General features: G+C 41.8%; 2 protein-coding genes across 2 annotated transcripts in view; both read right to left on the bottom strand.

Moving 5' to 3' along the window:
- LOC146642775 (ribonuclease inhibitor-like) overlaps positions 1 to 26,433 on the bottom strand; it is a 128,697-nt gene that overhangs the window by 59,763 nt on the left and 42,501 nt on the right. The gene's annotated exons all lie outside the window — the stretch shown is intronic.
- On the bottom strand, positions 370 to 2,706 carry LOC146642779 (uncharacterized). Its single transcript, XM_085398056.1, has one exon. The coding sequence runs from the start codon at positions 2,704 to 2,706 to the stop codon at positions 370 to 372; it is 2,337 nt and encodes a 778-aa protein (XP_085254182.1).

The raw sequence follows: 26,433 nt of genomic DNA, 5'->3' as shown, positions 1-26,433 counted from the left end.
TGTAAGGTAGACCCTACAATAAGACATACAGAGAACCCAACAATCATATGACCCCCTATGAGCAAGCACTTTGGCGACAGTGGGAAGGAAAAACTCCCTTTTTACAGGAAGAAACCTCCGGCAGAACCAGGCTCAGGTCGGGGCGGCCATCTGCTGCGACCGGTTGGGGTGAGAGAAGGAAGACGTTTGTTGTAGGTCTGATTGAAGGACTGATGTGATGGTAAGTTGTCTGCTGCTCCGCTTTGAATATTGAGAGATTAGTTGATGGATTTCAAGCCAAATTGTGCCCAAGTTTAAGACCACATTCATTGGTTGTTTTTGTTGATGTTATTGTTTTGGGCTTTTTTTCCACAAGAATTTCTAGCTCCCCTAGAATTCTGGCCACCCAAACGATGATTGCTGCTGAGAGAGCACAAGGTTTTGTCCCCCTGTACTATTCATGTCAGTGCAGGGGGTTCTCCTTGAGAGGCCAGGGTGGAAAAAGGGATGCTTCAGAACCTCCAAGGGTGTTATGCGCTGATTTGCATCCAAGGCCAACATTTCTTTGATTAGCCTTACAAATAATGTTTGGCCATTTTCTGGTCCTCGCCTAACCTTCAGCAGTTGTTCGAGGTCATCGAGACGCTTAAGTTTTATATATCGAGTTTCCTTTGATCGATAATGTGTCTCGTATTGAAATTGTTCTTGGGTCTTAAATGTCCAGCGCTGTTCCTTGTGGTTATCCTCGATGAAGTAGCAGTCAGTGTACAAGCCAGACTCTAGAAGATGATCTGGTAGCTGACCCTGGGTTTCAATTATGAATTTTAAAACATCATAATCGTCTTCCCCAGGATAGAGAGGCACCCCTGTAGCAAGCTCCACAGCTACCAGCCCCAGAGACCACATGTCGATTGCTTCGTGGTATGGAATGCCAAGCATAAGCTCAGGTGCACAATAACCAATTGTCCCCACACGGTCACCAGGAATCACTGCAGAAGCAGGACATGCGAGGCCAAAGTCTATGAGTTTGACTTTGACGGGAGACTCAGTGCGGTTCACAACCATGATGTTTCCAGGTTTGAGGTCAGCATGCACTATTCCCACAGAACCCAGGTGGAACAGAGCATTTGCGAGCTGATGCAAAATTGGCCTGAGTTCTCTCATTGGGAGACCTCGGTTATTCCGGTCCCCAATGTAGTCCCACAGGCTTTGGTCGAGCAGTTCGAAATTCAAGCAAATGCGCTCTCCATCGAGGAAATAGCCGTTCCATTCCACAATGTTGCACCTGTCTGGATCCAAGCGTCGTAGCTGCTCCAGGATGAAAATTTCCAGTTTTGCCTGGAGCAGAATTTCAGGGTCGCTCTTGTTGACTTTAATAGCAACCGTTTTGTTGTTTTTTGTATCGCGACATCTGGTTACTAAACCAAAGCCTCCTTCTCCAAGGAAGGCCTCTACCACGTGGTGATCTCCTAAAATGGTCCCTTCCGTTATTTGAAGATCATCTTCAGAGGCAGATGGGTTGGCTGAGGTGTTGATGTCTCCTTTTTGAGGAAATTCAACTGAGTTTTGGAAACTGCAGCTGAATTTTTGTGATCCATGACTTTTCCAGCTTGAAGGCTGCTGAGAGAGCACAAGGTTTTGTCCCCCTGTACTATTCATGTCAGTGCAGGGGGTTCTCCTTGAGAGGCCAGGGTGGAAAAAGGGATGCTTCAGAACCTCCGAGGGTGTTATGCGCTGATTTGCATCCAAGTCCAACATTTCTTTGATTAGCCTCACAAATAATGTTTGGCCATTTTCCGGTCCTCGCCTAACTTTCAGCAGTTGTTCGAGGTCATCGAGACACTTAAGTTTTATCGATCGAGTTTCCTTGGATCGATAATCTGTCTCGTATTGAAATTGTTCTGGGGTCTTAAATGTCCAGCGCTGTTCCTTGTGGTTATCCTCGATGAAATAGCTGTCAGTGTACAAGCCAGATTCTAGGAGATGATCTGGTAGCTGACCCTGGGTTTCAATTATGAATTTCAAAACGTCATAATCGTCTTCCCCAGGATAGAGAGGCACCCCTGTAGCAAGCTCCACAGCTACCAGCCCCAGAGACCACATGTCAATTGCTTCATCATATGGAGTGCCAAGCATAATCTCAGGTGCACAATAACCAATTGTCCCCACACAGTCACCAGGAATCACTGCAGAGGTGTTACATGCGATGCCAAAGTCTATAAGTTTGACTCTGACTTGAGACTCACTGCGGTTCACAACCATGATGTTGACAGGTTTGAGGTCAGCATGCACTATTCCCACAGAACCCAGGTGGAATAGAGCATTTGCGAGCTGATGCAAAATTGGCCTGATTTCTCTCATTGGGAGACCTCGGTTATTCCGGTCCCCTATGTAGTCTGACAGGCTTTGGTCGAGGAGTTCGAAATTCAGGCAAATGCGCTCTGCATCGAGGAAATAGCCGTTCCATTCGACAATGTTGCACCTGTCTGGATCCAAGCGTCGTAGCTGCTCCAGGATGAAAATTTCCAGTTTTGCCTGGAGCAGAATTTCAGGGTCGCTTTTGTTGACTTTAACAGCAACAGTTTTGTTGTTTTTTGTATCGCGACATTTCGTTACAACACCAAAGCTTCCTTCTCCAAGGAAAGCCTCCACCACATGGTGATCTCCCAAAATGGTCCCTTTAGGTATTCCAAGCTCATCTGAGCCGAAGGATGGGTTGGCTGACATGGTGTAATGTGTCTGTTTGCGCTGTAAATTGGTGAGAAACAAAACTGAACTTGTTTTGGTTTCTCTCGTAAATTGCTCTCAAAATTTCTCGAAAGGGTTTTAGTTGCTGCAGGTCAACGTCCGTTAAGCATAAAGTAACAGGTGAGCGCTCCTATTTATAGGTTTTGGAATCAAAGCAAAGTTATGACATCAGAAAGGATCAAAGCAAAGTTATCACGTCACAAGCGATCGAAGCGATTCTAATATGTGCGCATGCGCACATATGAGAAGCGATCGAAGGGGCACATATTAGAAGCGATGGAAGGGATTCTAATATGTGCGCATGCGCATACACGTGCTTGTTTGTGTAATATTGTTCACACTAAACTTGACCCTAATCAATTTAATATCAGTCAATCAAAGAAAATGTTAGTTTTGGAAAATTTTAAAATGACATAACTGACAGTTTAAACATTTTTTGTTCATGTATTTGTATTGTCTTCGGGGTTTTTTTTTGCATACCACGTCAAGCTTTTCTGTATATAGTCATGTCGTAGATTTCGGAGCAAACAAGAAATTGAATTGGATTTTAATATTGCAGTGCTTGGATTTCGGATTTGGTGCTTAAAACTTCTTGAAACTGTAACCGTATTTCATTCACCACAAAGAACTATCTGATTGAATAGTTTTCTTATCAGATAGAGAAATAAAACGAGTCGCAAAGTCTAAAAGCAACATTTGTCTGCCTGGGCTGTACCTCTGCACGTTAGTCTGTTTCAGTGTGTGACCCCCCACCCCCTCCCTGATCAGTCGGGGGTGAGTGCGCTAATGTGCCTGGAGGCCGTTTTAATGAGTGTTTGCTGGAAAACGAAAAATACAAGAAGGATTTGTACGTTTTCACAACGGGGGAGTTGCGTAAGTACTAGTAAATAATTTTCTCGAGTGTGTACGTTACACATGTTATTTGTTTAAAATTGGTATTATTATTTTGCTAGCTAGCAAACTCGCGGGATAAAGGATTGAAGTGCACTCAGTGCGATACAATACGGTGGCGCTATTCTAACAGTTAGTTATTGCAGGGTAACTTGTAGAATATGCTGTGAATTGAACCAAGATTACACAGCAGTAGCAGTAATACGAGTTACTTCCCTCAAGTGAAAGCGTTAAACGTTAGCCCGATGCTTAACTAGCCAACGTCAGGCTTTCTGATTGAAGGCTAAAAGCGACGTTGTCACCAAGTAAACAGAATATTGATGATATTTTTGTGTATCGCTGCAGCCTTTTCAAGTATTAACCTGGTGTCTTTGGGAACAGCTTAGGGGGAAATGACGGTAATATGACTGAACCATATGGGAACAAAGAATAGGCACTTTTTGTGCTACCGAAGTTTCCTGGCTTTCATTCAAAATCTGTTTATCATTAAACAATTGAAACATAATGGCTTCGAGCTGACATTGAGGCCTGTGGGGCACTATCAGCCACTGAGACAGTAGACAAGTGACTATTTCACACTTTAAGGCTGCCTGTTTATTTAAGGGAGATGAACAGTACATTCTAACTGTACATAATAATATCAATGATGATAGATTAAATAAATGGGTTTTTGAAAGACGCTTGTGCATTTTTAAAGTCTAAAGTGTTGAATTGATCTGAGTATGTCATCTGTTCAAAGCCTCTCCCAGTCAGTGCTGTTCTCTATGCCTGTCTTACTCTACATGATGTTATTAGCACAAACACTTTAAAGGTGATAATTAGGTCTACAACAATAACACAGACTGCAATGTAGTTAAGCGTCTTACAGTTAGTTTTGAATGAATGAACTTAAAAAACAACACAAGCAAAGATCTGTCTCCTCCTGTTTTTTGTGTCACATAAGAAAGAAGCATCAATATCTGATGAGAAGACTTATTAATTTGGCCTTTCACGTGGTCTTACTCAGGTGATGCGAAGTGAAATATGCATCCTTTTTATGGTAATGTGCTGGAAAATGTTGAAAATGGACATTAAACGTGCTTACAAAGTGCTTGAATTTGACCCTGAAAGGTGTATGAAGCCAGAAAAAGTCACACTTGGAGTAAAAACCTCTCATAGCAAGTTAATCATATTCAATTGATTTGATGCTTTCAGCACAAAATTTAGCCACACAGTCAGGACAGCGTCTGATTTACCTTCATCGGTAAACGTGTTTATGCAGTACATAGTAACAGTGTGGCTGAGTCCTCTGGTTCAAATCAGTTCCAGTACATTTGGAGATGTAAGTCTTAACCTTTCACATGCATCGGGAAGGAAAAAACATTTAATCTGCACAGTACTGCCGAAGTGCAGCGATACATTGTGAAGTGCACATTTGCATTTGTCATACAGTACCGAGCAAAAGTCTTGAACCACCCCCTTATTTTTTCGTGTTTTGCCAGGTCAGTCTGTGTTAACGGTGTTATTAACTGCATTCTTCAACTAAAGAAGTGAGAACAAATGATGTGGGGTTTTGTTTTTTTGCAGTAGGCTGCAAGTAAATGTGTAAAGATACAATTTAAAATTGGTTCTTTGTTAAGTTTTGTGGTCCTTTCCGTGACTTAGGTGTCTGTTTATGTTTGAATGTTTCAGAGATTAGTGTGAAGGGTCTTAACAGACAAAAAGTGGTCAAATACAAGCCCTGGATTAAAAATCAGAAACACTTTAAAAAGCCTGGAGAGCTATTCCTTAATACCACTTTAAAGATTACAGGGAAGTCCGGATCCCTGGAAGCAAATGAGGGATGGCTCAAGACTTTTGCACAGTGCTGTACATGTCATGTTCCCTGTTTTATAGCTCAGCTCAAACTGACACGTTCTCACTAACTGCTTCTCATTTTCTCCACAGTAAACTTTGACCACTTCCAGATACTGCGGGCCATCGGGAAAGGAAGCTTTGGAAAGGTAATGCAGCCTCCATTTTTCACGCCACTTGTATATTGTTTGCCCTTAATTACCCACCACGGTCGTCATCTCTAAAGAATCAGTGCAAGCGAAGCGAAATGTGCTGGGATTACACTTTAGTTCTCGTGTGCTGCTGTTATTTAATAACAGTTATAAATGCAGCTTCTGTAATTATTTCTATAAAGTCAGTTAGAGGAGAGCCGATTTCTATTTCATCTCACTCAATCTAGGTGGGAATTTTGACCCCACGTCTCAATTTAATTACACAGCAGCAAAATTCTGCGGCTCTATTTGTCATTGGGCTGAAGGCAGGAGGAGAACTTAGTGCTCCTGCTGTTTTTTGAACACTTTAACAGCTAACAACTTTTAGCTTCCTGTTGAACACACTTCAGTGGGGGAGGTGTTATTATTAGTGGTAAATGATTTGTGTATTTGTTGGATGCACCTCAGAGTAGGGCTGGGCGATATGACCCAAAATTCATATCTCGATGTTTTTTAGCTGGATGGCGATATAAGATATATATCTCGATTTTTTTTTTTTAAAGTTTTAAGTTTTAAGTTAAGAACAAAAAGAGAGTTCTAGTCACACTGTGTCCCAGATGTCACATGGGCACTTTTATTTACATACAGCATAGATGTACATGAAGAAATTACTCAAAAATAAATTATCAGCATTTATTAAATAATCATGGTCCATAAATAAAAGAAAACAATGTTGTTTTTGTGCATAACAAAAAGCTCACAATTGTGCAGTCAAAATGTAAACTAATAGACGCTGAGCATAATAACAAAGAGACAGATTTCACAGCTGCACCACGTCTCTGAACAGGTGCCATTTGTGGTCCTTATACACACACAGTACGGTAATATTACGTTGAAGCACAGTACGTATCACTCCGCGAGGCTCCTCCTCGGTAGCCGTAATCCTCCGACAATCCATCAAGTGGTGCAGCTCCGTAGCTTAGCAAAGTCATATTAAAACATTTTTGACAGATTGCTGAGCGCCGTGTTCCACATAAAATCGGTTCGCGGTCAGTAAGCACAACCAGAATTCATACATAAGGCGCACTGTCGATTTTTGAGAAAATGAAAGGATTTTAGGCCGTGCAGCCCCTCCGGGCTGCATGTCGTTAGCGCGGTTAGCTCGTTAGCGCGGTTAGCTCGCTAACACGTTGACACCGTCCAGCCCCACGCACGGGGCGATCCGCAGTAACTCGCTAACGGAGATTTTCCTCTTTCATCTTGTCATTGCCTGCAGGTGAAGCTATGGGGGAGGGGGAGTTGTGTTCAGTGAAGGAGAGGCGAGGCCGAGTAACGTTGCGTAGAGACAAAAGTGGACGAAAGAGAGGCAAATCTGCGGCTCCACAAGTATAATTATAACGTAACATAGACTATATCGATATAAACGATCTTATATCTCGTATGAAAATATATCGATATTTTTAAAAAACTCGATATATCGCCCAGCTCTACCTCAGAGCAACAGGAAACATGACACGACACGCTCCAGTAACCTGCAGTCTTTACAGTGAGGACACACAAACATTAACCCTCTGCTCCTTACAGAAACTCTCTAAATCCTGTAAGTTTCTTGACTGCCACTTGGAAAGTTGAAACTTCAGCTCCCTCCACAGATTTTCTACAGTACTGATGTCTGGAGACTGACTAGACCACTCCGTGATCTTATAGCACTTCTCCATTAGTACATACTCAGATCAGCTTGCTGTGACTCATTTTCCATTACAATCAAGTACCACCTAATGTGCGTGGGGTCATTACAGCAAAGCGGCCCGATGTCCATGTTGTCATTTATGAGCAACACGAATGCCACAACAAAGGAAGACGTCGCAGCGATGATGTATCTGTGGCTTTTTGTCACACTTGGAAACCACGGTGTTGTGCAGCTATTTGCCTTGTTGCAGGGTTTTAAAAAAACTGCAGTTTGGATTTTAGTGAAAGACACCGTCTCATGACTCATTGAGTGCCGCGACTGACAAGCCAATCCGTGGCCTGCAGTCTGACGATGTCACATTTCCTGACTGCTTGGAACCCCGACTAAGTCGTCCTGTAGCCCACATCATAATGTTTCCATCTCTCTGCTTGACTGCGGGGATGCTATGTTTTGCATCACACTCCTATTTCAAAAGGTCAGTTAAAGCCACATAATTTCGTTTCATCTCCCCACAGCACTTTCTCCAAAGTCTTCCCTGAATCATTTAGATGTTCACTGGCACTTGAGATGGGCCTATACATGTTTCTCCTTGAACAGGTAGCTACCCTATGTTAGCCTAGCTTTCTATCACTGATGCTCTGTGTGTATGCTGCTGCCTCTCGTCTCGTGTTACTTAAAAAATTAACCCCACAGCTTCAATAACCGTATCTAAAAATCTCTCAGTGAAAGTTACGGTTGAAGGTTTGGAAACATTTTGGGGTAGCCAGTGTTAAATAGAGACAGTGCCACATTCTTTATCTAGTCATTGTAATGAAAGAAGCACATTAAAAACTATATGAGAGTTTGCTTTTAACAAGCATGTAATGACTCTACTTAGTTTAGGTAGTCTTAGGGAGTCAAACTGAAGGTAGAATTTTGTGGATGTTTTCCCTGCTGCCCGATCCCATCAGTCTCTTAAAGCATCATTTTTTATGCGCCCTGGTGTGACAGAGGTTTCATGGCGCTACAGGTTACCTGAGCACATCAGGTATATTACGGTTGAAAACCAGTGCCCGGCCTTCCAGTGGGTGTTCGACCCCTCGTGCACAGCTCAGGAGTCTAAACGACCCAGCAGTTATGGACATGTGTGTTTTTGGTGTGCTGTCCCTCGTTCTCCCTGCTTGCAGGTGTGTGTGTGTGTGTGTGTGTGTGTGTGTGTGTGTGTGTGTGTGTGTGTGTGTGTGTGTGTGTGTGTGTGTGTGTGTGTGTGTGTGTGTGTGTGCCGGTGTTTCTGAGAGCACCTGTTTTCAGGCCTGGTGGGTGTGGCTAGGGCTGGGCGATATATTTCATTTTCATTCATTTCATTTATTTGTTCATTTTCAGGCACAACAAATACCTATATTGAACATAAAATGCACAAAACAATCACACATATCAGTTTTTTAAAAATATCGATATATTTTTATACGAGATATAAGATGTGACAATATCTTTTATATCGATATAGTCTATGTTACGTTATAATTATAGTTGTGGAGCCACAAGTTTGCCTCTCTTTCATCCACTTTTGTCTTTGCGCAACGTTCCTCCGCCTCGCCTCTCCTTCACTGATTATAACTCCCCCTCCTTCCCCATCGCTTCACCTGCAGGCAGCGACAAGATGGACATGGCAAATCTCCGTTAACGAGTTACTGCACATCGCCCCGTGCGTGGGGCTGGACGGCGTCAACGTGCTAAGGAGCTAACCACGCTAATGAGCTAAACACGCTAACGCCATGCACAGCCTAAAATCCTTTCATTTTCTCAAAAGTTGACAGCGCGCCTTATGTATGAATTCTGGTTGTGCTTGATGACCGCAAACCGATTTTATGTGGAACACGGCGCTCAGCAATCTGTCCAAAAATGTTTTAGTTCGACTTTGGTAAGCTACGGAGCTGCACCGCTTGATGTATTGTCGGAGCATTACGGCTACCGTAGTCCGGAGTAGGGCTGGGCGATATGACCCAAAATTCATATCTTGATATTTTTTTAAAGCCATAAAGTAAGAACAAAAAGAGAGTTCTTAGTCAAAGCTGTGTCCCAGATGTCACACAGGCACTTTTATAACATAGAGCATAGATGTACATGAAAAAAACTACTCAAAAATAAATTATGAGCATTTATTAAATAATAATGCTCCATAAATAAAAGAAAACTATGTTGTTTTTGTGCTAAACAAAAAGCTCACAATTGTGCAGTCAAAATGTAAACTAAAAGACGCTGAGCATAATAACATAGACAGATTTCAAAGCTGCTCTGTTCCCAACTTCTACTGCGTGACTGACAGCCTGGAGTTTGAAATCCGCTTCAGGTGGTTTTTATGGTCCTTTTACACACACAATACGGTTTTATTACGTTGAAGCACAGTACGTATCACTCCGCGAGGCTCCTCGGTAGCCGTAATGCTCCTACAATCCATCAAGCGGTGCAGCTCCGTAGCTTACCAAAGTCGTACTAAAACATTTTTTGACAGATTGCTGAGCGCCGTGTTCCACATAAAATCGGTTTGCGGTCATCAAGCACAACCAGAATTCATACATAAGGCGCGCTGTCAACTTTTGAGAAAATGAAAGGATTTTAGGCTGTGCATGGCGTTAGCGTGGTTAGCTCGCTAACACGTTGACGCCGTCCAGCCCCACGCACGGAGCGATGCGCAGTAACTCGTTAACGGAGATTTGCTGTCTTCATCTTGTCGCTGCCTGCAGGTGAAGCTATGGGGGAGGAGGAGGGGGGGTTGTGTTCAGTGAAGGAGAGGCGAGGCGAGTAACGTTGTGTAGAGACAAAAGTGGACGAAAGAGAGGCAAACTTATAGCTATAGTTATAACGTATATATCGATATAAAAGATATGGTCACGTCTTATATCTCGTATAAAAATATATCGATATTTTTTAAAAACTCGATATATCGCCCAGCCCTAGTCTGTAGCCTGGCGGAGTGATACGTACTGTACTTCAACGTAATATTACCGTATTGTGTGTGTATAAGGACCATAAATGGCACCTGTAAGAGACACGGTTACGAAGCGGATTTCAAACTCCAGGCTGTCAGTCACACAGTAGAAGTTGGGAACAGAGCAGCTGTGAAATCTGTCATATTATTATGATCAGCGTCTTTTAGTTTACATTTTGACTGCACAATTGTGAGCTCTTTGTTATGCACAAAAACAACATAGTTTTCTTTTATTTATGGAGCATTATTATTTAATAAATGCTCATAATTTATTTTTGAGTAGTTTTTTTCATGTACATCTATGCTGTATGTAAATAAAAGTGCCTGTGTGACATCTGGGACACAGTGTGACTAAGAACTCTCTTTTTGTTCTTACTTTATGGCTTTAAAAAAAGTATTGAGATATATATCTTATATCGCCATCCAGCTAAAAAATATCGAGATATGAATTTTGGGTCATATCGCCCAGCACTAGGTGTGGCCCTGCCAGGTGGTTGGCCACACCTGAAGACCATCACACAGCTGATCAAGCCTTGTCGGAGGAGCTACTTAAGAATGCGGCGGCGCTCTCTCTGACGCTGGATCATTGCGTGACTTCACGTTAGTCTCTCGGCCAGTCAGTACGGATAGTCTGCCGCATTGTATGTGTCTTACGGCTGCCTGTTTGTTATCTCCCCAGGAGAAGCGTGGAGACGAGAGGGCAGCGAGCACGGGGTGCTCAGACACTGAGGAGCGGAGACAAGGAACACTAGCACTGGGAAGAGGACATTTCACGGGAGTCGGGAACGCACTGCGGATTTATTGTTATTTTCCATTCACTGTAAATAAACGCACTGCTTGCATTCAGAGCTCCGTGCCTGGCTCCTCCTTCCTCACATCCCCACGGTTGACGCTGGCCAACCGTGACAAATTGTCACCATTCTGGGTCCGTTGGACCCAGTATTTTGAGTTTATTATGTTTTGGTTTATTTTTGCATTATGGATTGTTTTCTGATGTTCTGGTGCTTTGTTTATTATTATCATTATAGATCTGTTTCTGTTATTCTTGGTGAGGGATCAGTTCTTAGGTTTTGGGTTCTCATGTGTATTACAGTTTCTGTTCAGTGTCTAGTCTCTCTCAGTGTCATGTCTGCATCTGGTTTAGTAATTCTTGTTTCCTGTTTTATTGTGAAAGTCTTTGTCTTATGTTAGTGTGTGCAGCTTAGCTCCCCCGTCTCGTTAGCCCTGATCTCCCCCAGCTGTGTCTCCCTTCTGTTGCCCATTCCCTCATTACTACCCTGTGTATTTAAGCCCTGTGTTTTCCCATGCTCGGTGTCGTGACCCTCAGATCCTGCCTGTTTGTTCCAGTTAGTGTTTTCATGTTTGGTTTCTGTTTTGTTGGTGCCAGCAATAAAGCTGTGGTTTTCAGTAGAGATGGACCGATCCGATATTACGTATCGGTATCGGTCCGATACTGACCTAAATTACTGGATCGGATATCGGAGAAAAATAAAAAATGTAATCCGATCCATTAAATATCACGAAAGCACCTCACAAAACTTGCAACACGCCGTAACTCACCTCAGAACGTTAGCACGTCGGAGCAGTATGCATCACGTGAGCGGCTGTGGCATGCGGGACCTGTCGGTGGTCTGGATAGCATTTGGAGCTTCGCTAGCAACCCGGCATTTCATCTCCGACAAAGTTATCCCCGAGAGAAGTAAAGCAAGTGTGTAAGTCCATCTCTGAATGTTTGTAAAGCATTCCTGCGTTAAGCTTAACAAGCGACTGCCTCTTCTTGCTGCTACTTCAATCATGAAACTGCTTAAATGATCAGCTGATCGGCTTTTCTGTCGCGAGTCCGTCTCTCTGGTTTGCTTTTGGCCCACTTTGCACCAGAAAGAGGAAACCAGCGGCTGAACAACAGCAGCACGTTTAAGCTTGATCAGCTATTGTTAGAATGTATTTAATATTACTTTCTACTCGAGGATCTTTTTCTACGTAGCTGACGGCTGGTAACTGTGCAGGGGCGGATCTAGCAAAGTTTAGCCAGGGGGGCCGATAGGGCATTAACAGGGAAAAGGGGGCACAAAGACATACTTTTCTTTCTTATTCTCGTTTAAAATGTCGAGCTTTTAATAAATAATTATCTGACACCCAAAGTTTTAATTTGATGTAAAATGAATAGAAGTCAATTACTGTATATAGTAACTATTAAGTCTAATATACCCTAGTAAGCTATAGTACTTTTTCCTTTGGGAAGGTACCATCTGTGCAGTCTGCAATTTTGTTGAAGAAAGATGTTGAATCTATTTAATATTTCTTGAAAAATAATTGATTTCTGTGCATTTTTTTTCACACTGCGTCAAATTAAGGTTGATTACGTCGATTAAGCATCATGAGGTGGAGTGTGAGGGGTGGTTCCCTATTTTTTATTTATTTATTTTTGTTGTTGCTGGGAGTTGGAACCCTATTAGTTAGGTTGCTTAATATTTATGCTAAGTACTCTTTAAAATACCAGAATAGGGAGGATGGTGTAGGTCTAAGTTTATTAGATTGATCAGTATTTCGGAACTATGAAATATTTTTTTTTTGCATACAGGTATAACAGAATAGCTTTAGTGTAGTTGTTGTTTTAAACTTGAGTATGAACTTATACAAAATGCAGCAAGATATTTAAAAAAAACAGTTTTGTTGATTAAAAAACACTATATCGGATTCATATCGGTATCGGCAGATATCCAAATTTATGATATCGGTATCGGACATAAAAAAGTGGTATCGTGCCATCTCTAGTTTTCAGTTATGTTTCCGTCTGAGAGTCCTGCACTTGGATCCACATCTCCACCTGCCCGCACACAGAGCCCTGACACAAATACCTTTTCTTAGATTCATTATTAGTTCAACATTGACAAATAGTAGTTGACTAATATCAGGAGCCAAAAAGAAAACAAAAAACAAACTAAATAAATATTTCAGACACTGAAAATAAATTATTACGGTTGTTTAAATTTGCTGTCAGCAAGTTAGGTCTAATACATGTAGTCAATCTAATGAATCAATATTACATGTAAAAAGTACAGAACTGAAAATAAAACTAAAATATAACGGTAAATGAACTGGTTCTTGTATAAAACCTTTCTACTCTCTACAACTTGCCTCATTCATGCACTCACTTTTTTCTATGCTTTTTCTCTGTAAGTGCTTTCTATCTAACATTAATACGCATTCATCCTCCCGATGGATGCATCGGAGAGCAACTTGGGGTTAGCATCTTGCCCAAGGATATTTGGCATGCAGGCTGGAGCAGGCGGGGATTGAACCAGCAACTTTCTGATTAGTAGGTTTCCTGCTCTACCTGAGCTACAGACACCCCAATTTGTGGTGCTCTGGAAACAACACGTTCTCATCCCAACAGGTAACGATGCTATGTGACAAATCATCAGTATGTGTAAATGTGTTTTTTGTTCTAATCATGAATTGCTTTGTAAAACAAGACCTGATAGGGTCAAGGTTAAGGTTATGGTTAGAGTTAATGTTAGGGATAGGGCTGGAATGGACGGCTGGAGCCTCTCCTCCAAGTGTGTGTTACTGCCGCGATCAGCATTCTGTTGTATGCTTTTCTCTGTAAGCGCTTCGAGCCTGTACTTTTTTGCTTTAGCTGAGTAATGAAGTTGAATCAGTACTTTAACTTTCACTGGAACAATAGTATTTTTACTTCTACTTAAGAATGTCTGATCTTTTGCCAACTCTGGCTGTCTCTCAGTCTTGGAATACCCACTTGTTGTCCAGCGGTGTCCTGGGAATATGGGAACTAGACAGACTGGGGAAACAATGGGAGGAGACACAAAGATGGAATCACTTTTACCATCTTTTATGTATTTGCTGGTCGTCTTATTTCTTCTATTTTGCAAGCACAGTGTTGCAATCATTGTCTTTGTGGTACAATGACACAGGTAGAATGCAGGTGTTTTCATGTAACACGATGCCAGAAAGATGAGTAATGTGTTTTGAAGAGAAGATAAAACATCATGTTTGAACAAAGATAAGCAGCAGACACGTCTGTGTGTGAGTTATACAGGTTCAGTAAGAAGGTAATATGTCTGCAGAATTTGTAATTCTTATGAAGATATTGCTTGTACAATAAATAAAATCCCTTTAACTTCTTCTGGAGAGTGTCTTTATATATTTAGTCATTTTGGGGCGATCCTTTATTTAGTACTAACTCTAGTCGGGGATATATATCAGAGTTTACTTTCAGATATGAGCATTGTGTTTCCTGTGGATGAATGAATGAATTATTTATTTATGTAATTTTTGAAAGACTGGCTCATGTAAAATCTCTGAAAGTATGACACAGCTCTCCTGTTACACTTTATGGACTCCTGAGCTTCACCATGAGGGCCTGTCTTTATTCACTGAAATCCACTTTTATAATGAATTCACAGTAATCACTGACACCTTCAGAGCATTACATTCATTAAAGACGTCTTCTACACCTACTCTTCCAGACGACCGACACATACTTCAACCACTGCAGGTTAACCAGCCACTCATCAGTAAAGCAAAAACTAAATGTAAATGTCCTCATGTGGAAAAGACTGAAACACAACTCCCATATATCACTAATGTAACAGATCCATTTAGGGAGAGTGAGAACACTAGGCTGGATGTGTTTTAATGCAGGAACATTCATCATGTCTTGAGTTCAACAAATCATTTACATTTAATATGTGAGCTGGATGGTTACACGATACAATGTGATTGTCAACAATAACTGCAATGAACGCTGGTTTGAGGGCGGAGTCAAGGAGGCCATTTACGTGAAAAGGGAAAGACCCTCTCTGAATCAAGGAGGGGGCCTAAGGGTACATCTGTCACCATCTTACAATACGAAGCTGTAAAAAAGTAATTATAAAAAAGCATTTTTGTAGCTGAATGTTACTGGATAGCTGTTTCATCTGTAACACATCAAAATAACCTGCTAAGGTTTAATAGGCTATAAGGAACACACTCACTTCCTGAGCCCTGGGCAATAAGAGACGTTTTGTGTTTTATAATTTATTGATATGTTTGATCCTTTCTGACCTGCGTTAATGAAGCAGTCATTAGAGCACCATGTCCGCTATAATAGTTCTGTAGTTTGATGCTTGAGTCGTTGCAGACTTGTTGAAACTCCCTCACCCGTCAAAGCAGCGTCTTTGTTATTGGAGTCCAGCAGATGGCAGTGTTTCACTGTCTGACGGCTGTCTGAAGCTTCAGCTGGATTATCCGTTTGCTATGTTTGCCATGTTACAGTGGGGAGGAAAAACTCCCTTTTAACAGGAATATCTAGACATGAGTGATTACTGCAGTGGGGCACTATCTGTGCTATCTATAAGAAATGTTAGCAACAATAAAACTCTGAGGATCAGGGCTCCATTTCACTCCAGTGTTCAGTGGCATTTTAAAAGAGTGAATACCGACGCTGAATGTCTTTGTAAAGCAAAAGCACTTTGTTAGCCTTTACAGAGCAAAGCTATGGATCAATGTGCAGTGAAGAAAAATCGAGGTGGCCAGTCTGTCCTTTCCTAACCAATCACAGAGCTCCTTACATTGTTGCGCTGGAGAATAACTAAATATAATATAAAGATGATATTGAAAATAATCTTTTGTAGAGTCACTACTTAGTGGGCAGAGGACAGTTATCACTTTGCTGGATGCTTTAAAGTCGCATGTTCTGTATTTGCTGTATGCAGATTAACAGGATATTAACAGATTAACAGCTTTCATTAGACTTCATATGATAATCAGATAAGATAGAACTTTATTAATCCCTTGGGTGGGTTCCTCTGGGAAATTCGGTTTCCAAAAGCACAGCACCGACAGAAGTTACAGTTACAGAATGAATGTTATATATATACACACATACACACACATATATAAATACAGAGACAAATATAAATAAAAATAAAATATACGAAGGGGATAAATAGAATAAATAGGAATAAAAAATAAAAATACAAGTGAATTGCACATTTCAAGTATTGAGGTCTATTTGCACCATTGACTATTAACAAAAGTATTGCACAAAGGTATTGCACAGTGAGGTGAAGAGGCACTACAGCTTAGTTGTTCCCCCCTCCTTTGTCCTCCTGTCTCCCCTCCCTCTCCCCTCCAGAGAGGAGTTAAACAGTCTGATGGCGTGTGGGACAAAGGAGTTTTTAAGTCTGTTAGTTCTTGTCTTGGGGAGAAGCAACCTGTCACTGAACAGACTCTTCTGGTTGTTAATGGCCGTGTGCAGAGCAGCATTGTTCATAATGTCCAGCAGTTTCTTTAATGTCCTTTTCTCTGCCACTGTCACCAGAGTGTCCAGCTTCATGCCAACCACAGAGCTAGCCCTCCTGATCAGTTTCTCCAGCCTGGATGAGTCCTTCTTTGCTGTGCTGCTCCCCCAGCACACCACAGCATAGAAAAGTACTCCAGCAACCACTGACTGGTAAAACATCCTCAGGAGCTTCCTGCAGATGTTAAAAGACCTCAGCCTCCTGAGGAAGTACAGTCGGCTTTGGGCTTTTTTATACAGGTGCTCTGTGTTGCATGACCAGTCCAGTTTATTGTCCACCCACAGCCCGAGGTACTTGTACTTGTTGACCACCTCCTCCCCCTCTATCTGAACCGGCAGTGGACCTTCTCTGGACCTCCCGAAGTCCACAACCAGTTCCTTGGTCTTTGAGGTGTTGAGTTGCAGGTGGTTTGTGCAACTCAACACCTCAACAGTGAAGTGTTTCTCTTTCAGTGTTTATTCTTGGACATGGATATGCATATACATGATTTTATTAAAATATGAAATTATTGTGTAAATGACGCTACATGTTAGATCAAAAGTTAGTAGAATTACAAAGGGTTTGTAGATTGTAAATGCAAAATGAGTTTGATTAGCCTGTAGAAACACAAAAGAGAGTAACAGGAAGTGTGTGTGTGACAGGACCTTTGCATGCCTATAGAAGGAGTGAGCACCCAGAGAGAAAAACAGAAGAGACAGACTCTAGCCAGATGAAGCAATGGAGGCTTTAAGAAAAGACATGAAAATGATATTAATGGTATGGTTTAGTGTGTTAATATAGGCCACAAATAGATAAAGGTGGACTTTCCTCAACCTAGAATTTTGAGCATAGCAGCAAAACCATAGATTTAACATAATTGGGAAAAAACAAGCCAAAGTTTGGCTTAAAATTTTACAGCTTGACCTCCCACTTGTCCCGATCCTGAGAAGAAGCTCAAAGGACAGTCAATCTCCTGATGAAGACCAACAGAGCATCGTGAACCTGAAGAATTAACAGCAGGCTGGTAAGAACAGTGTGACATAACTGTTTAAAGGCATTGAATGTGATATTTTGCCTGGCTGGGACTTAATCTACAAGGAAAATACTGAAAGGAAACGGAGAAGAAACAGATTGTGTTTGCTGGAGATTTAAGACAACAAAGGACACTTTGAGAAGGGTACAGGGGCCAGTGGGAAGGTGAAGCCCAGAGGAGTATAATTGGGTTGAAATTGAAGCCTGAAAAAGGCCCAACAGAGACTGTACTTCCTGAGAATTCTCAGGAGGAATAACATCACACAGAGACTGCTGGTGTCCTTCTACAGAGCCACCATTGAGAGTGTTCTAACTTACTGCATATGTATTTGGTACACTAGCTGCACAGGGGCTCAGAGGAAAGCACTCCAAGGGATCATTAACACCGCCCAAAAGATCACTGGCTGCCCTCTCCCCACACTGGAAGTTCTACACAACGCCCACTGTTTTAAAAAGGCCCAAAACATCATAAAAGACACCTCACATCCTGGCCACTCCCTGTTCAAACTGTTGCCCTCAGGCAGACGGTACAGGGCAATCAGAGCAAGGACTAATAGACTCAAACACAGTTGTTATCCAACTGCAATAACACATCTGAATACTACAAAAAAAATGTCTATCACGCCACTCTTGTGTTAATCTATGCACGGTCTGAAGCATGTGTGTGGGAATGTATGTGAATGTTTTACTGTTACATCTTATTAGTATTTTAAGTATTCTATCTATTTTATTTATTGAATTTTATTGTTTTATTTATATTTTGATATTGCTAGGGATGATGCAATGATCGGGGACCATTCTTCATTTCGTTGTTCTCGTGACAATGACAATAAAGTTTCTGATTCTGATTCTGAACTCATGATGGTGTTTAGAGATGTCCACCAGAGCACAACAAAGAGTCTCTTGCAGATTAAACCCAGGCGATAAGGTCCATACCAAGTACTCCTAATGACGCCAACAGTTTGCAAAATCGCTGAGAGGCCCTTTTGGATCCACCAGAGCCATTGCAAAAAAGTGGAAGTGAGTGACAGCATAACCTAAAAGACACCACCACCCCGACTCTTTGGTGATCTACAGGTGAAGGGAGGGCTGATTGGGTATATCCCGCCTTCTACTTCTCACCTGTAGTCTACTCACCAGAGAAATCGGTGTGTCTGGTCATCATGAAGATTATTCTGTTTACCACCTTGGCCCTGCTGCTTACAGCATGGACTCTGATGCACTTAATGGATCAAGAAGCCAACTTGTATAGAAGGACATGGACATATGACAATTCACACCTGGTCGAAGTGACACAGGACCACATCCATCCCTGGATGAACAACGCCTGATACAGATATATATGCTCACACATGCCTACTACAACGCAGCATGCTATATTATATGGCAAACCTATGAATATGACTCAAGTGACATGCACAACAAGCTTTGCCAGTCTAGGTTATCAATATTCAGGAATTGTCCTAAACCACAGCGACCCCCTGACTATGGGACTATCGTTTTGGGCTGTTTTTAAATGCATCGACCACCATCAACAAAGAGCAACTTCTCCTCACACTTGTCCAGCTGTCAAACTCTGAAAGAGTTACAGTTTCACCACTGAGCACTTTGAATGGTTATTCTTTTATTTAAAAGCACTTATTCTAGCTGCATCATCAATACGACAAAAACTGTGACTTCAACAAAAATGTATCTAAACATATTTAGGGGGAAATGTTCCTACACCCCTCATGTAAACGTTACACCTCCAAAAGGGAGAAATAATCAGAATAAGGCGTAATCATTGTCTTGATAATAATGACCATGAAAATGAAACTAGGCCTACCTTTAGTTCAGCACACTCAGTGTTGCATAAAGACATGCGAACATGCCATCATCCATTCTGGAGCCTACTTTTAAAAAGAGCGAGCTGTTTATTCTGGCTGAGTAGCAAACAGAACCAACCATGACAACCTAAACTGGGAAAACACTCGGAAACCTTGAACACTGGGAATATGGAGACACAGGGGGTAGGTGAACAGACACTCTGACAAAGGACAGAGGAAAACAGAGACAATATATATAAGACAAGAAGTAACACAGACACCCTTTTCGGTGACAAAAAAGAGAAAATATCCAGTGAAAGGCAGTTCTCTTGGAAAAACTGCCTTATTGATGTCAACGGTCAGAGAAAAATGTCTGATAGGAAGGCAACCGTAGCTCATACAACCATTTGTTGCAACCAAAGAATGCAGAAGAGCGTTTTGGTCAGCTAAGAACAGGAAATTGAAGCTACAGTTCTCAAAATTTGACATGAGAAGATTGGATAAATGTTGCCTGGTCTGATGAGTCTTGATTTCTGCTCTGACATGCAGATGGTCGGGTCAGAATTTGGCATAAATAGCATGAAAGGATGGATCCATGCTGCCTTATGTCAGCTGTGCAGACTAGTGGTGGTGGTGTCACTGTGGGGGGGAGGGGCGGTATTTTCTTGCTGAAACGTTACATTGTGTGTGTGTGTGTGTGTGTGTGTGTGTGTGTGTGTGTGTGTGTGTGTGTGTGTGTGTGTGTGTGAGAGAGAGAGAGAGAGAACAACTTGAAACAAACTGCAGCAATAAGGGCAAACTAGTGCACAGTTATGTTTACGTGAGCGTTATTTTGTATGCATTTGTACAGTTCCATAACTGTGAGAATACATTGATAGCATTTAACTCTAGTAACAGGCATTTGTACCAGTAAGCATGAAAAAGTAGGGAAAAGAACTAGTATGTAAGCACTGACTAGTACTGTAAAGTATATGTGTATATAGGTCAATCGTGGCTCAAGAGTTCGCAGTTCATCCTGTAATTGGAAGGTTGCCAGATTGAGCCCCGCCTCCGACAGTCTCGGTTGTTGTGTCCCGGGGCAAGACACTTCACCCGTTGCCTACTGGTGGTGGTCAGAGGGCCCGGTGGCGCCAGTGTCCGGCAGCCTCGCCTTTGTCAGTGCGCCCCAGGGCAGCTGTGGCTACAATGTAGCTGCCATCACCAGTGTGTGAATGTGTGAATGACTGAATGTAGTGTAAAGCTCTTTGGGGTCCTTGGGGACTAAGTAAAGCGCTGTACAAATACAGGCCATTTACTGTGCGTGTGTTTATGCTCAAGTGTATGAATAAATTAGTCAGTTTTAAACAGTTGCAATTTAAACAGTAGAAGAGTGGCACTATATTTATATATTTATAAAGAATTTCAAACAACAATTAATTGATGCTCAAAGCAGGTTTATTTAATTAATATCCAGATTTCCAATTAGTTCCGAATTCATTCAGCAGCAAATCACATCACCAGTCACTTCAAGGCTGTTTGTATTATTGTAAGGTAGACCCTACAATAATACATACAGAGAACCCAACAATCATATGACCCCCTATGAGCAAGCACTTTGGCGACAGTGGGAAGGAAAAACTCCCTTTTTACAGGAAGAAACCTCCGGCAGAACCAGGCTCAGGTCGGGGCGGCCATCTGCTGCGACCGGTTGGGGTGAGAGACTGAAGACGTTTGTTGTAGGTCTGATTGAAGGACTGATGTGATGGTAAGTTGTCTGCTGCTCCGCTTTGAATATTGAGAGATTAGTTGATGGATTTCAAGCCAAATTGTGCCCAAGTTTAAGACCACATTCATTGCTTTTGTTGATGTTATTGTTTTGGGCTTTTTTTCCACAAGAATTTCTAGCTCCCCTAGAATTCTGGCCACCCAAACGATGATTGCTGCTGAGAGAGCACAAGGTTTTGTCCCCCTGTACTATTCATGTCAGTGCAGGGGGTTCTCCTTGAGAGGCCAGGGTCGAAAAAGGGATGCTTCAGAACCTCTGAGGGTGTTATGCGCTGATTTGCATCCAAGGCCAACATTTCTTTGATTAGCCTTACAAATAATGATTGGCCATTTTCCGGTCCTCGCCTAACCTTCAGCAGTTGTTCGAGGTCATCGAGACACTTAAGTTTTATATATCGAGTTTCCTTGGATCGATAATGTGTCTCGTATTGAAATTGTTCTGGGGTCTTAAATGTCCAGTGCTGTTTGTTGTAGTTATCCTCGATGAAGTAGCAGTCAGTGTACAAGCCAGACTCTAGGAGATGATCTGGTAGCTGACCCTGGGTTTCAATTATGAATTTCAAAACATCATAATCGTCTTCCCCAGGATAGAGAGGCACCCCTGTAGCAAGCTCCACAGCTACCAGCCCCAGAGACCACATGTCGATTGCTTTGTCGTATGGAATGCCAAGCATAACCTCAGGTGCACAATAACCAGTTGTCCCCACACAGTCACCAGGAATCACTGCAGAAGCAGGACATGCGAGGCCAAAGTCTATGAGTTTGACTTTGACGGGAGACTCAGTGCGGTTCACAACCATGATGTTTCCAGGTTTGAGGTCAGCATGCACTATTCCCACAGAACCCAGGTGGAACAGAGCATTTGCGAGCTGATGCAAAGTTGGCCTGAGTTCTCTCATTGGGAGACCTCGGTTATTCCGATCCCCTATGTAGTCTGACAGGCTTTGGTCGAGGAGTTCGAAATTCAAGCAAATGCGCTCTCCATCGAGGAAATAGCCGTTCCATTCGACAATGTTGCACCTGTCTGGATCCAAGCGTCGTAGCTGCTCCAGGATGAAAATTTCCAGTTTTGCCTGGAGCAGAATTTCAGGGTCGCTCTTGTTGACTTTAATAGCAACAGTTTTGTTGTTTTTTGTATCGCGACATTTCGTTACAACACCAAAGCTTCCTTCTCCAAGGAAAGCCTCCACCATGTGGTGATCTCCCAAAATGGTCCCTTTAGATATTCCAAGCTCATCTGAGCCGAAGGCTGTGTTGGCTGACATGGTGTAATGTGTCTGTTTGCGCTGTAAATTGGTGAGAAACAAAACTGAACTTGTTTTGGTTTCTCTCGTAAATTGCTCTCAAATCTTCTCAAAAGGGTTTTAGTTGCTGCAGGTCAACGTCCGTTAAGCATAAAGTAACAGGTGAGCGCTTCTATTTATAGGTTTTGGAATCAAAGCAAAGTTATGACATCAGAAAGGATCAAAGCAAAGTTATCACGTCACAAGCGATCGAAGCGATTCTAATATGTGCGCATGCGCACATATGAGAAGCGATCGAAGGGGCACATATTAGAAGCGATGGAAGGGATTCTAATATGTGCGCATGCGCATACACGTGCTTGTTTGTGTAATATTGTTCACACTAAACTTGACCCTAATCAATTTAATATCAGTCAATCAAAGAAAATGTTAGTTTTGGAAAATTTTAAAATGACATAACTGACAGTTAAAACATTTTTTGTTCATGTATTTGTATTTGTATTGTCTTCGGGGTTTTTTTTTGCATACCATGTCAAGCTTTTCTGTATATAGTCATGTCGTAGATTTCGGAGCAAACAAGAAATTGAATTGGATTTTAATATTGCAGTGCTTGGATTTCGGATTTGGTGCTTAAAACTTCTTGAAACTGTAACCGTATTTCATTCACCACAAAGAACTATCTGATTGAATAGTTTTCTTATCAGATAGAGAAATAAAACGAGTCGCAAAGTCTAAAAGCAACATTTGTCTGCCTGGGCTGTACCTCTGCACGTTAGTCTGTTTCAGTGTGTGACCCCCCACCCCCTCCCTGATCAGTCGGGGGTGAGTGCGCTAATGTGCCTGGAGGCCGTTTTAATGAGTGTTTGCTGGAAAACGAAAAATACAAGAAGGATTTGTACGTTTTCACAACGGGGGAGTTGCGTAAGTACTAGTAAATAATTTTCTCGAGTGTGTACGTTACACATGTTATTTGTTTAAAATTGGTATTATTATTTTGCTAGCTAGCAAACTCGCGGGATAAAGGATTGAAGTGCACTCAGTGCGATACAATACGGTGGCGCTATTCTAACAGTTAGTTATTGCAGGGTAACTTGTAGAATATGCTGTGAATTGAACCAAGATTACACAGCAGTAGCAGTAATACGAGTTACTTCCCTCAAGTGAAAGCATTAAACGTTAGCCCGATGCTTAACTAGCCAACGTCAGGCTTTCTGATTGAAGGCTAAAAGCGACGTTGTCACCAAGTAAACAGAATATTGATGATATTTTTGTGTATCGCTGCAGCCTTTTCAAGTATTAACCTGGTGTCTTTGGGAACAGCTTAGGGGGAAATGACGGTAATATGACTGAACCATATGGGAAGAAAGAATAGGCACTTTTTTGTGCTAGCGAAGTTTCCTGGCTTTCATTCAAAATCTGTTTATCATTAAACAATTGAAACATAATGGCTTCGAGCTGACATTGAGGCCTGTGGGGCACTATCAGCCACTGAGACAGTAGACAAGTGACTATTTCACACTTTAAGGCTGCCTGTTTATTTAAGGGAGATGAACAGTACATTCTAACTGTACATAATAATATCAATGATGATAGATTAAATAAATGGGTTTTTGAAAGACGCTTGTGCATTTTTAAAGTCTAAAGTGTTGAATTGATCTGAGTATGTCATCTGTTCAAAGCCTCTCCCAGTCAGTGCTGTTCTCTATGCCTGTCTTACTCTACATGATGTTATTAGCACAAACACTTTAAAGGTGATAATTAGGTCTACAACAATAACACAGACTGCAATGTAGTTAAGCGTCTTACAGTTAGTTTTGAATGAATGAACTTAAAAAACAACACAAGCAAAGATCTGTCTCCTCCTGTTTTTTGTGTCACATAAGAAAGAAGCATCAATATCTGATGAGAAGACTTATTAATTTGGCCTTTCACGTGGTCTTACTCAGGTGATGTGAAGTGAAATATGCATCCTTTTTATGGTAATGTGCTGGAAAATGTTGAAAATGGACATTAAACGTGCTTACAAAGTGCTTGAATTTGACCCTGAAAGGTGTATGAAGCCAGAAAAAGTCACACTTGGAGTAAAAACCTCTCATAGCAAGTTAATCATATTCAATTGATTTGATGCTTTCAGCACAAAATTTAGCCACACAGTCAGGACAGCGTCTGCTTTACCTTCATCGGTAAACGTGTTTATGCAGTACATAGTAACAGTGTGGCTGAGTCCTCTGGTTCAAATCAGTTCCAGTACATTTGGAGATGTAAGTCTTAACCTTTCACATGCATCGGGAAGGAAAAAACATTTAATCTGCACAGTACTGCCGAAGTGCAGCGATACATTGTGAAGTGCACATTTGCATTTGTCATACAGTACCGAGCAAAAGTCTTGAACCACCCCCTTATTTTTTCGTGTTTTGCCAGGTCAGTCTGTGTTAACGGTGTTATTAACTGCATTCTTCAACTAAAGAAGTGAGAACAAATGATGTGGGCTTTTGTTTTTTTGCAATAGGCTGCAAGTAAATGTGTACAGATACAATTTAAAATTGGTTCTTTGTTAAGTTTTGTGGTCCTTTCCGTGACTTAGGTGTCTGTTTATGTTTGAATGTTTCAGAGATTAGTGTGAAGGGTCTTAACAGACAAAAAGTGGTCAAATACAAGCCCTGGATTAAAAATCAGAAACACTTTAAAAAGCCTGGAGAGCTATTCCTTAATACCACTTTAAAGATTACAGGGAAGTCCGGATCCCTGGAAGCAAATGAGGGATGGCTCAAGACTTTTGCACAGTGCTGTACATGTCATGTTCCCTGTTTTATAGCTCAGCTCAAACTGACACGTTCTCACTAACTGCTTCTCATTTTCTCCACAGTAAACTTTGACCACTTCCAGATACTGCGGGCCATCGGGAAAGGAAGCTTTGGAAAGGTAATGCAGCCTCCATTTTTCACGCCACTTGTATATTGTTTGCCCTTAATTACCCACCACGGTCGTCATCTCTAAAGAATCAGTGCAAGCGAAGCGAAATGTGCTGGGATTACACTTTAGTTCTCGTGTGCTGCTGTTATTTAATAACAGTTATAAATGCAGCTGATGTAATTATTTCTATAAAGTCAGTTAGAGGAGAGCCGATTTCTATTTCATCTCACTCAATCTAGGTGGGAATTTTGACCCCACGTCTCAATTTAATTACACAGCACATTGAATGTCTGGATGAGACTTCAGTAATGAATTCAGGACTGTGTGTGTGAGATACACAATTGGGGCTGCAGAGATTGGAATAGTTTACCTTCATTTTAAATATCACTGCCCTGTGCACATTGTCGGCTTTAAAATTCAAACTTAAAGAGTTTGTAAGTAAACTGGCTGAGATGAGACAGACGATGCACCGGGTCCTCGTCTGAGTGCTGGCTTTCAGTTGTGCTGTCTCTCTTGCCCAGCCATGCACACACAGACACTGTGCTACACTTACACAGTGAGACCGATGCTCACAGAGACGTCCAGATACATTTTGTCCTTGCTGGAGGTCACCTTGTGTGTGTTTTTTGGCCCACTGTGGCCTCACACCGAGCTCCTGCTGTTTTTTGAACACTTTAACAGCTAACAACTTTTAGCTTCCTGTTGAACACACTTAAGTGGGGGAGGTGTTATTATTAGTGGTAAATGAATTGTGTATTTGTTGGATGCACCTCAGAGCAACAGGAAACATGACACGACACGCTCCAGTAACCTGCAGTCTTTACAGTGAGGACACACAAACATTAACCCTCTGCTCCTTACAGAAACTCTCTAAATCCTGTAAGTTTCTTGACTGCCACTTGGAAAGTTGAAACTTCAGCTCCCTCCACAGATTTTCTACAGTACTGATGTCTGGAGACTGACTAGACCACTCCGTGATCTTATAGCACTTCTCCATTAGTACATACTCAGATCAGCTTGCTGTGACTCATTTTCCATTACAATCAAGTACCACCTAATGTGCGTGGGGTCATTACAGCAAAGCGGCCCGATGTCCATGTTGTCATTTATGAGCAACACGAATGCCACAACAAAGGAAGACGTCGCAGCGA

Source organism: Rhamphochromis longiceps, linkage group LG23 (assembly GCF_057381845.1).
Source record: "Rhamphochromis longiceps isolate RC_006_pf linkage group LG23, R_longiceps_female_GT1.1, whole genome shotgun sequence".
Classification (NCBI taxonomy): Eukaryota; Metazoa; Chordata; class Actinopteri; order Cichliformes; family Cichlidae; genus Rhamphochromis; species Rhamphochromis longiceps.
The sequence above is the reverse complement of the archived record's forward strand: the minus strand, read 5'-3'. Positions and strand labels throughout refer to the sequence as shown.